General features: G+C 39.8%; 1 protein-coding gene across 4 annotated transcripts in view; it reads left to right on the top strand.

The window, feature by feature from the left end:
* Ankrd42 (ankyrin repeat domain 42) overlaps nucleotides 1–15,625 on the top strand; it is a 50,006-nt gene that overhangs the window by 31,860 nt on the left and 2,521 nt on the right. The window contains exons 9-11 of one of the 4 annotated variants that reach the window (XM_055623393.1): nucleotides 3,810–3,982; nucleotides 11,431–11,557; nucleotides 13,996–14,140. In XM_055623393.1, the coding sequence (XP_055479368.1) occupies nucleotides 3,810–3,982; nucleotides 11,431–11,557; nucleotides 13,996–14,140 (445 nt within the window). Of the gene's footprint in view, nucleotides 1–3,809; nucleotides 3,983–4,665; nucleotides 4,834–11,430; nucleotides 11,591–13,995; nucleotides 14,141–15,625 lie in introns of those variants that run through there. The other 3 variants (XM_055623394.1, XM_055623395.1, XM_055623396.1) reach the window with 3 other exon arrangements.

Here is a 15,625-nt window from a genome sequence, read left to right as displayed (position 1 = left end):
TGTCCCCTGTAGGTATTTCTATCTCCCCCTTCTTTCCTAAGATTCCTTGCACTCTGCTGAAAGTTTGGCTATGAGTCTCAGCCTCTACTTTGGTATCTCGATCAGTAGAGTCTTTCAGAAGCCCTCTGTGGTAGGCTTCTGTTCTGTTCCTTGTCTTCTCCTGCTTCCGATGTCTATTGTGTTTGTCCTTCTGAATGAGGATTGAGCATCTTCCCTAGGGTCTTCCGCCATTCGATATTCCTCTATTGAGAATTCTCTGTTTAGCTCTGTACCCCATTTTTTAATTGGATTACTTGATTTGTTGGTGTTTAACTTCTTGAGTTCTTTATATATTCTGGATATTAGCCCTCTGTCAGGTACAGGGTTGGTGAAATCCTTTCCCAATCTATAGGCAGTCATTTTGTTCTGATGACAGTGTTTTTTTGCCTTACAGAAGCTTTTCAATTTTAAGAGGTCCCATTTATTAATTGTTGATCTTAGAGCCTGTTCTATTGGTGTTCTGTTCAGGAAATTGTCTCCTGTGCCAATGAGATCAAGGCTCTTTCCCACGTTTTCTTCTAACAGGTTTAGTGTGTCTGGTTTTATGTTGAGGTCTTTGATCCACTTAGTCTTTAGTTTTGTGCAGTGTGATAAATCAGTAGTCTTCCTGTATACAAAAGAGAAAAGGGCTGAGAAAGAAGTTAGGGAAACAACACCCTTCACAATAGCCACAAATGACATAAAGAACCTTGGTGTGACTCTAACCAAGCAAGTCAAAGACCTTTATGAAAAAAACTCGAGTCTCTGAAGAAAGAAATTGTGGGATGTTTTTCATACCTTAAAAACATCTTTAAAAGTGAGTCAGTTTCAGTGAAGTTTTCCTTTTTTTGGATTGTGCTTTTGTTGTTAGATCTTGAAAATCTTTGTGATTTTGCGTTGTTTTCTTCTAGAAGTTGTATATTTATAGGCTGTGAGGTCTGTGGCTCATTGTGGGTTCTTTTTTAATACTGAGCTAGGTGTGTGTATCTAAGTTCATTCTTTTGCATAGGGACATCAATTATAGCACTATTTGTTGAAAATGCTGTACTTTCTTCACTGCCTTTGTGGCTTTGTCAAAACCAACTTTATTTGCTTATTTGAGACAGGGTCTTTCACCATAGTCCAGGCTGGCTTTAAATGATAGCCCAAACTGGCCTCAAAGTTGCAGTCCTTCTGCTTCCGCTTTCTAAATGCTGAGATTATAGGTATGTTCCACCATCTACCTAACCTAATACTTAAATAGAGTAAAATACAAAAAAGGAAATAAGAACTATTTTTCCAAGAAGACTAAATAAGGTAATTTATAGGGTAAATTAGGATATTAAAAATTGAACTAAAATATTAATAAAATGAGGAATGAGAATAGGGGAAAGTAGCAGGAATATTGGCAAGAGAGGAAAGGTATGTGAAATAATAGGGAAAAGAAAGTTAAAAGAAAAAAGCAATTAAAAAACAATATGGGCATAGTAGTGCCTGCCCAGCATTCCGAAGGCAGGGTGGGAAAATCTCTGCAGTGTTCCTGCAATAATCACTAGCAGGGCTAGTAAAGAAGAGAGGCTGTTAGCACTTAAAGGCATGAAGGTGCAGGGCCTGTTCTTTAAGTCTTAGGTTTGATGGTGGCATCTCTCTTAAGATGATTGGTCAGTATAGCACACTGAGCAAACTAGCAAGTGCAGGGGCCTCTCCTGCACCTGCCTATGTACAGATCCAGATCTTCTGTCTTAAAATAATTTTGCACAGTGCCAGATTGTGTACCCATGGAGCTTGCTCAGGTTCTCGTGTCTCCTTTTCTTAAAGTCCTGAGAAGTTTCTTGCTTGTCCCCTGCTGTGCTACTAGCAGTCAGTGCAGTGAGAATCATGTGATTTTGGTTTCTTTAAAAAACACAGAAATGTTATGGGAATATATATATATATATATTATATATATATATAATTTTTTTTGCCCCTCCTGTAATCCCAGGTGTGGGGATATGGAGCTACTTTGTAGCAGCTGTTTACGATTTACCTCATGTTCTGGCAGGGGTGTGGTTTTGCCAGCTGTAGATAGTTTCTTTGAGTGTGTGATGTCTGGAATTCTGGAGACTTTTCAGAAGATATATAAATGCTTAGAGGCCCAGTAGGTGTGGCTGGTTTATGGTTGGATGCTGTTGGTTGCAGTTTGACAAGTAGTCCTGTGTGAAGAAATCAGATATCCTGAAGGCAAAGATCAAACTTTCCCCATGGAACTTGGCATCCCTAATCAGCAGAGAGTAATGTAATAATAACATACCCCCTTTCTCCTCCACCCCTTTTCTCTCCTATCTAGTGTTGGGGGGTGATCAAAAGGAAAGGAGTACAGGGGTAGAGAAGGGTGGAGGAGAGAAAGGAATCCACAAAGCAGCAAACACCTGTACAATATGTCTGTGTTTGGCCTGGTCGTTAACTGTTGCACACAGCTGCAGTCACATACCCAATCCTTTGACAATAAAGGATTGTTCTTTATTCTCTGTGTCTGTAGCCCCATCCTCTCCTTCCTTGTCAGATACACAACTCTCTATATAATTTATAACTAAATCTTTTATTTGTTCTTATGGTGATGGAAACAAACCTGGGGACTTGTACATGCTAGTCAAGTACTGTACCACCGAGCTGCAAACTCAGCCATATTGATAGATCTTTAATAATTTACTTGAGTACCTGATTAAAAAATAAGATATATGTATAAATGTGTAGTTTTATAAAAAGATGGATGTATTAGCTTCTTTTGCATTGCTGTAACCAAATTACTTAACCAACAAGTTAAGAAGAAAAAAAGCTTATTTGCGCTCATGGTTTCAGAGAATTTTAGCTCCTCACAGTTAGGAAGGCCTAGCAGCCAAGGCACAGTGGTGAGAGTATGTAGCGGTGGTTGTTCACATGCAGGAAATCTGGAAGCAGGCAGCTCTGGCTCTCCAGAGTTAGGTAGAATCTTCAAAGCCTTACCTTAGCAGCCTGTTTCTGTGAGCCAGGCTTCATCTTCTAAAGTTCTTCCATGTAGTGCCACAAGCTGGGGAGCAACCAGGTGTTTAAAACATGAATGTATGGAAACATTGTATGTTCAAACCATAACATTGTGGAAATTAGAATTTAATATTTGGTGATTTTCTATGTCCTAGAAGAAAGTATTACATATTTCAATTAGCAACATTGTGGGGAAATATGCATATTTAATTTATTCACAACAGAAAAATTTCTAAGACCGAGAATTTATTATTAGAGGCTTCATGAAATGTGGAAAAGAGCAAAGGGAATAGAAAACAGAAGGAAAGCTCATTATTTTTTCTTTAAATTTCAAAATGTGGTAAGTGCTTTGAGTTGAAGGATGAAAAGTAAGTTAGTATGTATAGGAAGAACTATAGTTAACTCTGCAACTGGAACCAGAATTAATTGTGTCACTTACCTTGGGCTAACAGAAGGAAATAAAATAGGGAATCATGTAGGATGGTTCTAAGCTCTGTATTCAGTAGAGTCATTCTGGTTTGGGGCACATTAAGTATTATTCTACTCTGAGATCTCCTTTCCCGGTGGATTTTAGCAGCAACAAGTATGTGAGCACTTCTCAGTAGGAATACTTTATAGTATTCAGTAACCAAGGTTCCCACATAGCTGAGTGCATGGCAAATTTCAGTGACATTCAGGTACAGGTTTGCTTCCTTGCTTGGTGGTGGGTTGATAGAAGTGCATATATGGTGAAATTGTATACGTTAATTGTGAACTGTGATTTAATGTATGGAAGTTTGAGGATCTGGCTAATTATTGATTCTTTTCTACAGATTTGCTCATTTGGCAGCAGTGAAACTGTTAGAGGGGCTACAGAAATATGATATAGATGATACTGAATTTGATAAAAATCATATAAAGTTTTTTATAAGGCATGGTGTTGAGGGAAGCACTGATGCCAAGGATGACTTATGTCTGAGTGAATCAGACAAAGCAAATGCCAGAAGTAAGTATGCTGCCTCACTAAGAAATATGATGGCCATGGGGCTGGGGAGATGGCTCAGTGGGTAAAATCACTGGCTGTGCACACACAAGGACCCGAGTTTAATCCCCAGAACTCACAGAATGCTGGTAAGGGTGCATGCTTCTCTAATCCCAGTGCTCCTAATGTGTGACGGGAGGCAAAGATAGGAGGATGTCTGAACGCGAGGGCCAGGTAACCTGGAGTATGCATCAAAGACCAACAAAGAGACCCTGTCTCTAGCAAAGAGGAAGGCAAGGACCAACACTTGAGGTTGTCCTTTGAATGAATCCTAAACATGTGTTTTATCATGTGTCTGCCTGAGTGCACATAAAAGAACATGTACACATATGAATGTGACACACAGACAACATGTATCACCACAAAAAAAAAAAAAAAGGAAGATAGACATATACACAGATAGACAGATACTGGGGCTGGTGAGATGGCTCAGTGGGTGGATAAAAGTTTGATTCCCAGCACCCAATTCTGGTATAAATCTAGCTTTAGGGGACACCTCTCCACCATACACATAAATAAAAGTTAATAATAACAGTAAGACCTAATTTTTGGTACATGTTTGGATATTAGTCAAATGGCACCATCTACAAAGAAAAGTAATTTGGTATTTTTGAAATCAGAACCAGCTCCAGTATTTTTGTCCTAAGGGTTATTGAAGATATAAATAAGTGTAAGATATGGTCTTGGAATAGAAGATTGTAACATGGAAACTGAAGACTTCAAGACAAACATATTCAAATGGATCAGAAGCATGGAAAAAGACAACTGAAGAGTGGTAATTCTAGCACTTTGAGTCTGAGTGAGACGATCACACGTTTGAGGCCATCTGGACTATATAGTAAGCTTAAAGCAAGCATGGAACACAAAGTAAGATTTTAACTCTCTCTCACCATAGAGAGCACACACGTACACACACACACACACACACACACACACACACACACACACACACGCTTGTTGGATAGTCGATATTTTTGTAAAGATTTATTATTTTATATGCGTAGGTGTTTGGTTTGTATGTCTGTGCACCATGTGCCTTCCTGGTGCTCACAGAGTCCAGAAGAAGGCATCAGATCCTCTGGATCTGTGGTTACACATGGCTGTTAGGCACCATGTGTACTAGGAATCAAACCTGGGTCCTCTGCAAGAACAACAAATGCTCATAGCTGATGAGCCGTGTTTCCAGCACCAGTAATTATTTTATTTATTTATTTGTTTTTATTTTCTTTATTGTATCATTTCTCTCTACCTTACCTCCCTCCAAAACTTCCCATATAACTTTCCCACTCTTCTTCAAATTTATGGCCTCTTTTTTCACTAATTGTTTTTGCATATATTCTCAGTCCAGGAATTTTTAAAGAGAATGATTTCTCTTTAAGAATTGTCATTATTAGGGGCTGGAGAGATGGCTCAGTGGTTAAAAGCACTGTCTGCTCTTCCAAAGGACCTGGGTTCAATTCCCAGCACCACATGGCAGCTCACAACTCTCTGTAATGCCAATTCTAATGGATCTGACACCTTCACACTTATGCACATAAAATAAAATTAAAAAAAAACAATTGTCATTATTAGAGAAATGGATCAGTTCAAAAAAACTTCTGTTTGGTGATGGTAGTCATAGGGGAGGGTAATAAACAATTGATAAGAAAATAGGAATATGAAGAAAATGAATCAGGTGGTGGTATAGTACTGTTAGGACTCTGAGGTGATAGTTCAGAGGAGATCTGAATGATGAGAATGAACCGTGTGAAGACCTTGGGAGAAAATTCTAAACAGAGCATGTGCAAATATTATTTATCAGTGTGCCTGAGAGAATCACTAAGAAGAAGTTAACAGAGAAGGTTGGAGAGGTGAGTGGGAGCCTGGTAGGATCATAAAGGGCCTGATAAGAATTTCATTTTAGGTTTTCTTCTAAGCCTTTGGAAAAGTTTAGGGCAAGAATGATGTTATTTGATTTATGTTTGAAGACTGTCATTCTAACTACTGGGGATGTAACAGACTAGAGGGCATGGAGCATGTAATATTTCAGGTGGGTTAGTTAGGAAAGAAGGTTCCCATTTGTCAAATGGATGAAGTTTCTAATTTAGAAATTTGTCAAGCACACTCTATTAGAATTGTGCACGAGCAGGTACAGTATTATCTGTATAGTTTTCTGGACTCTGTAGTCTGTAATTGAGGTGCATGACTACTAGAAATACATTCTTGTTTTACTTAAACCTTTTTATACTAGAGATTTTCATTCCAGAAGAGCTTGCTTTAGCACTTTGTGTTTTCCTTTAAGATATTACACACACACGCACACACACCCTTCTTGATGTTTTAACCAGACAACAGTACTAAGGTCATACATTATCTATTATTGGTTATGGAGAAGGCAAACCAGAATCTGATTAGATTTCAGAGGGTAAAAAGTCCATTTCCTTTCATAGGGCAAGAACAAAAGTGGGAAGGTAGGAGGATGTGGCCTTAATTGGAGAAAGAATTGGTGATAGCTTGGATTGGAAATGGAGATGGTGAGATTTGGATGCACTTTTAATAGGGGGTCATGCTGGTTGATCTGGGTGTGAGAAATTTGAAGATGAAGGTAGGAAGGATGACTCTTAGGTACTTGGCCTGGATGGATAGATAGATAGATAGATAGATAGATAGATAGATAGATAGATAGATAGATACCTGAATGGTAATGAGTTTATTTTTATTTTTTTTAACCAATAGAATGCGTTTTATTTTTTTTTTATTGTTTGTTATGATTAGTTACATTTTATTAACTCTGTATCCCAGCTGTATCCCGCTTGCTTATTCCCTCCCAATCCCACCCTCCCTCAGCTTCTCCCTGCCCCTTTCCAAGTCCACGGATTGGGGAGGACCTCCTCCTCTTTCATCTGGCCCTGTTTTATCAGGTATCTTCAGGGCTGGCTGCAAGGTCCTCCTCTGTGGCCAGCAGAACTGCTCCTCCCTTGGGGGGTGGGGAATCAAAGAGCCTGCCATTGAGTTCCTGTCAGAAATAGTCCCTGTTCCCCTTACTATGGGAAACCAATTGGTTATTGAGCTACCACGAGCTTCGTTCGAGTAAAGGTTCTAGGTTATATCCATACATGGACCTTGGTTGGAGAAACAGTTTCAGAAAAAAACCCTGTGCCCAGATATATTTGGTCCTTGTGGGGCTCCTATCCTTTCCCTGTCATACTAACTTCCCTTCTGCCGAAGGTTTGGTTATGAGTCTTAGTATCTGTTTTGAAACACTGCTTGGTAGGGTCTTTCAGATGCCTTCTGCGGTAGACTCCTGTCATACATCCAATGCACATCTCATTTGTCTTTCTAAGTAAGGATTGATCATCTTACCTCGTGTCTGCTTTCTTGTTTATCTCCTTTAAGTGTATAGACTTCATTATGTTTATTATATCTTGTAGGTCTATATTAGTGAGTATATACCATGTTTGTCTTTCTCCTTCTGGGATACTTCACTCAGAATGATCTTTTCTAGATCCTACCATTTGCCTGCAAATTTTATGATTTCCTCATTTTTGATTGCTGAGTAGTATTTCATTGTGTAAAAATACCACAATTTCTGTACCCATTCCTCCGTTGATGGACATCTGGGTTGTTTCCAGGTTCTGGCTATTACAAATAAAGCTGCTACAAACATGGTTGACCAAATGTCCTTGTTGTGTACTTGAGCAAATTTTGGGTATATACCTAGCAGTGGTATAGCTGGGTCTTGAGGAAGCACTATTCCTAATTGTCTGAGTAAGCGCCAGATTGACTTCCAAAGTGGTTGTATCAGTTTACATTCCCACCAGCAACGGAGGAGGGTTCCCCTTTCTCCACAACCTCTCCAGCATGTGTTGTCCCTTGAGTTTTTCATCTTGGCCATTCTGATGGGTGTAAGGTGAAATCTCAGGGTCGTTTTGATTTGCATTTCCCTAATGGTGAATGAGGTTGAGCATTTCTTTAAGTGTTTCTCTGCCATTCGATATTCCTCTATCAAGAATTCTCTGTTTAGCTCTGTTCCCCATTTTTTAATTGGATTACTTGGTTTGTTGCTTTTCAGCTTCTTTAGTTCTTTATATATACTGGATATTAGCCCTCTGTCAGATAAAGGGTTGGTGAAGATTTTTTCCCAATCTGTAGGCAGTCGTTTTGTTTTGATGATGGTGTCCTTTGCTTAACAGAAGCTTTTCAGCTTCATGAGGTCCCATTTATTGATTGTTGCTCTTAGAGCCTGTGCTGTTGGTGTTCTGTTCAGGAAGTTGTCTCCTGTGTCAATGAGTTCTAGGCTGTTCCCCACATTTTTTCTAACTGAGTTAGAGTATCTGGTTTAATGTTGAGGTCTTTGGTCCACTTGGACTTTAGTTTTGTGCAGGGTGATAAATATGAATCTATTTTCATTTTTCTGCATGTAGACATCCAGTTGGACCAGCACAATTTGTTGAAGATGCTGTCTTTTTTCCATTGAATGGATTTGGGTGCTTTGTCAAAAATCAAGTATTCATAGGTGTGTGGGTTTATTTTTTGATGTTCTATTCGGTTCCATTGATCCTCCTTTCTGTTTCTATGCCAGGTTTAAAGGGATTATTCACTCAGGAGAGAGTAGCAAGCAAACCCTTGGAAAAGTGGGGTTTGGGCTTTTTCGTGAATGAATAGATTTAGATATGCGAAATAGATTAGGGAGGCATGCCATTTATCCATTTTGTCTGTACTGTGTTCATAGCTTTGGCTCAGGACTATGGTAGTATGCCAGATACAGTTCTATATTTTGGCATTTAGAAATATTCTGAACTCAAGATAGTACTACAAGATGTTTCTGTAACTGTGCTTCCTCAGTGATTTCTCTTTGATCATCCATCACGTGCTTACTGAATATTGTTTATGTGTCAGGCAGTGTGAAGTGCCAGGGTTACATTGGGAAACACATAAATCATTTCTCCATGCTTTTGGACTGATATTTTTTCAAGACAGGGTTTTTCTATTTGTAGCCTTAGCCATGGTGGACTCACTCTGTAGACCAGGCTGGCACTGTAGACCACTGCCTCCCAGAGTGTTGGGATTATAGGCGTGTACCACTGTGCCTGGCTGTTTTCTTATTTTTAAAAACCATTAAAGCATTTATAATTTTCTTTCAAAAATAATTATTTTTTTATTTTCGTGTGTGTATGTGTGTGGAGAGAGAGAGAGAGAGAGAGAGAGAATAGGTACCCTTGAAGGCCAGAGGCTTTGGATCCTCTTGGATCTGGATCCTCACTGGCACAGGAGACAACTTCCTGAACAGAATACCAGTAGCAAAGGCTCTAAGATCAACATTTAATAAATGGGACCTCTTAAAATTGAAAAGCTTCTGTAAGGCAAAAAACACTGTCATCAGAACAAAATGACAATCTACAGACTGGGAAAGGATCTTCACCAACCCTATACATGACAGAGGGCTAATATCCAGAATATATAAAGAACTCAAGAAGTTAAACACCAACAAATCAAGTAATCCAATTTAAAAAATGGGGACAGAGCTAAACAGAGAATTCTCATTAGAGAAATATCGAATGGCAGAGAAACACTTAATGCTCAACATCCTTAGTCATCAGCGGAATGCAAATCAAAACAACCATGAGATTTCACCTCACACTTATCAGAATGGCTAAGATCAAAAACTCAAGCCAGAACACATGCTGGAGAGGTTGTGGAGAAAGGGGAACCCTCCTCCATTACTGGTGGGAATGTAACCTTGTACCACCACTTTGAAAATCAAGCTGGTGCTTTCTTAGATAATTAGGCATAGTGCTTCCTCAAGATCCAGCTATACCACTCCTAGGCATATATCCAAAACATGCTCAAGTATATAATAAGGACATTTGCTGAAGTATGCTTGTAGCAGCTTTATTTGTAATAGCCAGAATCTGGAAACAGCCGGATGTCCCTCAACTGAGGAATGGATACAGAAATTGTGGGACATTTATACAATGGAATACTACTTGGCAATTAAAAACAAGGAAATCATGAAATTTGCAGGCAAATGGTGGGATGTAGAAAAGATCATCCTGAATGAGGTATCCCAGAAGCAGAAAAACACATGTGGTATATACTCACCTATAAGTAGATACTAGACATATAATTATAGGATAAACATACTAAAATCTGTACACCTAAAGAAGCTAAGCAAGGAGGAGGATCCTGGGTAAGATGATCATTTCTCATTCAGAAAGGCAAACGGATGGACATCGGAAAAGGGAGAAAACAGGGAACATGTCAGGAGCCTACCACAGAGGGCCTCTGAATGACTACGCAACAGGGTATCAAAGCAGATGCTGAGACTCATAGCCAAACTTTGAGCAGAATGCAGGGAATCTTAGGAAAGAAGGGGAGATGGAAAGACCTGGAGGGGACAAGAGCTCCACAAGGAGAGCAACAGAACCAAAAAACCTGGGCACAGGGGTCTTTTCTGAGACTGATAACTCCAACCAAGGACCATGCATGGAGATAGAGCCCTAGAGCCCCTGCTCAGATGTAGCCCATGGCAGCTCAGTCTCCAAGTGGGTTCCCTACTGATGGGAGCAGGGACTGTCTATGACATGAACTCAGTGGCTAGCTCTTTGATCACCTCCCCCTGAGGGGGAGCAGCCTTTCCAGGCCACAGAGGAAGACAATGCAGTCATTCCTCATGAGACCTGCTAGACTGGGGTCAGATGGAGGGGGAGGAGGACCTCCCCTGTCAGTGGACTGGGGGAGGGGCATAGGAGAGGAAGAGGAAGGGAGGGTGGAATTGGGAGGGGACAAGGGAGGGGCCCACAGTTGTGATACAAAGTGGATAAACTAATTTTAAAAATAAAATATATTGAGAAAAAAAAAAGATATGGTCTGGTGCTTCTCATCTTAAAACACAGCCAGTCTTGTTTAAGCCATTTCACCTGTAATGTCAGCATTGTAATTATATGATGCAATTATATAATATATGATGTAATTATATAATTATATGATTCTAATAACAGATGAAGACTCTCCCAAGTAGGTATTTCATTGCTTGCATTACTGATATTTTCCATTCTAACTATATATCACACTCCCATCAATTTCTTACATAAGCAGCAGGCAATGGTTCTGTTAAAGAAGAAGCAAATGGGCTGGAGAGATGACTCAGTGGTTAAGAGCACTTTTTGCTCTTGCAGAGGACCTGGGTCTGATTCCCAGCACCCACATGATGGTTTACAACCATCTTACTCAGTTCCAGGGGATCTAATGCCTTCTGACCTCCACAGGCACCAGACACACATGCAGGCAAAACACCCAACAAATAAAATTAATAAATACTTAAAAAAAAAAACCTTTTGTAAAAGCAAAAGAAGCAAATGTTGAAAGAGAATCATCATCTTGTAAGCATATGTGTTGTCATCTAACTATGTTCTTATTCAACTATTTTTCAGTGAGAGCTCATAAGAAAATTGTAGAATTGAGAAAGCTTCTGGAAATTGCTGTGAACAACTTCAAACAGTTAGGTGGGATAATAGAAGAGGATCTAAACCAGCAGAAAGAACAACTGGAGTCTGAGAAGTAATGTCCTTAAAACCAATGCTTTGTATTTAGGTATCTATGAATTCCATGTGAGTGTGTTGTATTGTGCTAATATTTACTATTAATTATCTTTTAGTAATGCTGCTGTTAGTCCTAAACAGCTGTATACCCAACTCACCACACACAGACACTGGGTTTATTTAGTTAACCTAGAACACAATGCTGGGCAATAGTTACTCCTTCCTAAACCTCCAAGCCCTCATAGTTTCCTAACATTTAGATTCACCCATTATACTTGCTTTTTGTGAAATCTTAGGTCCGGTTCATTCTCCATGCATTCCAAGACCTCTGCTCCTGCCTCTGCTCTCCCAGCCTCTCCTGCCCTTAGTCTCCCACTCTTTCCTGTCCTCTGGCTCCTCCCCCCCCTCTTGCCTACTCCTTCCTCTCTATTGCTCAACATTGTGGCTGGTTGTTTTATTTTGGCATGTTTACACAAAGTTGAGACAGGTGATGCTTTGAAAAAGTATCATAATGCAATGTCCGGATTGTAACCAGAGAGTGGGGGAGAGAAATCAGCATTTGAATAAACAAGGGTAAGGTGTATACATTTCAAAAGAACATTATACCAACATGAGTGTTTCTTTTCTTTTTTTCTGGCCATGGTGGTACCTGCCTTTAATCTCAGTGCTTGCGAGGCATATCTCTAATTTTGAGGTCAGCCTAGTATACATAGTTATAGGACAAACAAGACTTTATATAGAAATCCTTATTTAAAAACAAACAAACAAATAAGCAAACAAAAAAGGATTTTACTATGTAGCTTTGGCAGTTCAGAATTCACTGTGTAGTCCAAGCTGGCCTCAGTCCACAGAGATTTGTCTGCCTTTGTCTCCTGCATGCTTGGATTAAAGGCTTATGCCATATGTCTAGAACCTGGGGGATTCTTACATATTACCAAGTTTGTCTTTTAGTTTGTGTGTGTGTGTGTGTGTGTGTGTGTGTGTGTGTGTGTGTGTGTGTTTGAGACAGGATTTCTCTGTGTAGCCTTGTCTATTCTGGACTTGCTTTGTAGACCAGCCTGGCTTCATAGAGATCCACCTACCTCTGCCTCCCAAGTGTTGGGATTAAAGGTATGCACCACTATGCCTGACTTCATCTTTTAAGATGCAGCTTTGAATCACCTAGTGGACCATACAGGCTGTGCTGACTCTGAGGGAATACTTGCCAGGAAATTTCAACTCAATAATTCTGATTTATTGTTAATAACAGCTGATTTTGGAACGGCATTAACCAGTATTTATTAGCCCCCAAAAGCAAATTCCCTTCAGTAGTGCTGGCCTCTGGTTAATGCCAGCTGATTCTTCAGCCCCAGCTAACTAGCACCTGTTATTGTTGCAGGGAAGCACAGGCTTTGCTTCCAAAGAATCTTGACTCAAATTTGTCACAGGAATGGCCCTGGTAGTCTCTACTTCTTTCAGAAAGTTTACAAATCAGCTTATATCTCTTCAGAATTCTTACTTCCAAGCAAGATCCCATAACAGTTCATTAAGTTATTATCACTTGGAGCACAAAATTTCAAAAGCTTCCACAATTCTCCCCAAAATCACATGGCTGGGTCTGTCACAGCAGTAGGTTACTCTCTGGTACCAGTTTCTGACCTAGTTTCCTTTTTGTTGTTGTGATGAAACATTGACCAAAACTAGCTTTTGGGAGGCAAGTGTTTATTTGGCTTATACTTCCAAGTTAAAGTCTGTCTTTAAAGAGAAGTCAGGGCAGGAACTCAAGGCTAGAACCTGGAGGCAGGAACTGAAGCTGCTGATTTTGGCTTGGACCTCAAAGGTTGCTCAGTCTGTTTCTTATATTCTTAAGGGCCAACTGCCCTGGTGGGCCTTGCTGGGCCTTTCCACATCATTTTAATTAAGAAAATGTTCCACAGACAAGCCTTCAGGTTAGTCAGATGGAGGGAATTTCCCAGTTGGGGTTCCCTCTTTCCTACATGACTCCAGCTTGTTTCAAGTTGACAAACTAGCACAGAAGTGTTAATCACCTGCTCCACATTTTATATTACTGATCCTGCTTTATTTTTCCCCTCTCTTAGTACCTGTTACCTTCCAGGATACCATGTATTTTGCTTATTTATTTCATGGTCACTGCTTGTCTCTGGTATGTAAATCACTCCTGGTTCATATAAGATCCTAAATACAGTTGAAAAATACATGACTTATTTTATTTGCTTTAAAGTATGAATGCTTTCCGCTGTTAGCAAAAATGGTTTTTGGAAACCTGGTGCGGTAGTGCATGCCAATAATCCCAGCACTCAAGGAGGCAGAGGCAGGTGGATCACTGTGAGTTCGAGGTGAGCCTGGTCTACAAAGTGAGTCCAGGGCAGTCAAGGCTAAACAGAGAAACCGTATCTCAAAAAAAAAAAAAAAGTTGTTAGATAAATCAGAATTTACTGAGAAAACATTTTTTCATAGGACCATCAAAGACCTGCAGGGCCAGCTGGCCTATGAGCGACTCCGCAGGGAAAAGTTAGAGTGTCAAATGGATGAATATCGAGCAGAAGTGGATCAACTCAAGGAAACACTGGAGAAAATTCAGGTCCCCAGTGTTGTGGCTATGGTTGGTGTCTTTACATATTTATTTTTCTTGATAAGTGGTATATAGAAATGGCTAAGATTGTAAGCTCTGAGTTGGTGCTGAATTTGAGTCCTGCCAATAATATTCTTTGATGTGGGTAAGCCTTTGGCCTTTTGAAGTTGTATTGCAAACTAGAACTAACTGTGTTCTAAAGCTGACATCAAGATTGTGAATTTGACACTCTTTGCCACTGTGAATAAGCATTTTTCTACTTTCTGGGGCTGTATTTTGAGTTTCAAATACGAACTTTTGTTATTTAAAAAAAAAAGGCTAAGATCAAAGGGTCAAGAATATAAACAGTGATTCCGCTCAATGTCAGTTTTAGAGAGAAGAAACACTCTCCCCACAAATATCCAGATCAACAACACCTGAAGGAACACGAGAAACAGGAAACAGAACGAGGATAGAAAAGCAGTTTCTCTGTCAGCAGGGAACTTGCAGCCATCCAGACTCAGTAGACTGGGCTTTGATTCCCACTCCTCTGCAAGAAAAGGCACTGTGTGGTGGTGCACACCTTTAATCCCAGCCCTCAGGAGGCAGAGGCAGACAGATCTCTGAGTTCAAGGCCAGCCTCGTATACAAAGCAAGTTCCTACACAGAGAAACCCTATTTCAAAAAAACAACACTGTGATGAGGCCTTGGGGACAGCTTATCCTGTCTTATGGGGACTGAGAAACATTTCATCCTTTAGTTTTTTCCTCCAGTCAACATGAATGAATTGTTTCATATCCCTACCACCTTGTCTAATCTGTAACAAAACATCCTGGCCTTTAACTTTATGCAAACCAATTGTTAGTCTCTTAATCACTTCAGAGAATGTAACATAGTAGAGTTGCTTGAAAGTTGTTAAAACCAGAGAGATGTTCTTCCTTACACCAAATTCCACTCTCCAGATGAAGCTACTGCTAACAGTTTAGTACACCATGAGATGCAGCAAATTTTCCATTTATCTACAAATACTTGTATGTATGTGTTTTTCTTCCTTTCCTCCCTTTTTATTTATTTTTTTTTTTTTTATTTTTTTTTTTTTTGAGACAGGGTCTTATGATATATCACAGACCTAAAATGCACTTGGTAGCCCAGGCTGGTCTCATTTACAATCCCCTGCCTCAGTCTCCCTTGTGTTGTGACTGCTGGTATGTGCTACCAGGTCAAGCTATGTTGGGTGGCTTGTTTGATAGTGTGAAGCAGGAATAAATTGAGACCCTCTTTCTTCTGATCATGTCTCTGTTTCTGTACAGACTCTAACACATGTATGTTAGTGTTACTCTCACTAGGGCTCCCTTTCTGTTCTGACCGATAGCTAAACATTTCTTTGAGATTTCCACTAGTGTCTAAGTTAAAAATGTCTAAAACCAAATTTAACAAGATAAGATTTTCACCCCAGATCGATTGACCTTTTTCTTTCTCCTTCCTTCCTTCCCTTTCTTCCTTCTTCCCTCCCTCCCTTCCTCCTTCACTCCCTCC

The sequence above is a fragment of the Psammomys obesus genome, unplaced genomic scaffold (genome assembly GCF_907164565.1).
Source record: "Psammomys obesus unplaced genomic scaffold, mPsaObe1.curated_primary_1811, whole genome shotgun sequence".
In the NCBI taxonomy this organism is placed as follows: domain Eukaryota; kingdom Metazoa; phylum Chordata; class Mammalia; order Rodentia; family Muridae; genus Psammomys; species Psammomys obesus.
This window is presented reverse-complemented; position numbering and strand designations above follow the sequence as displayed.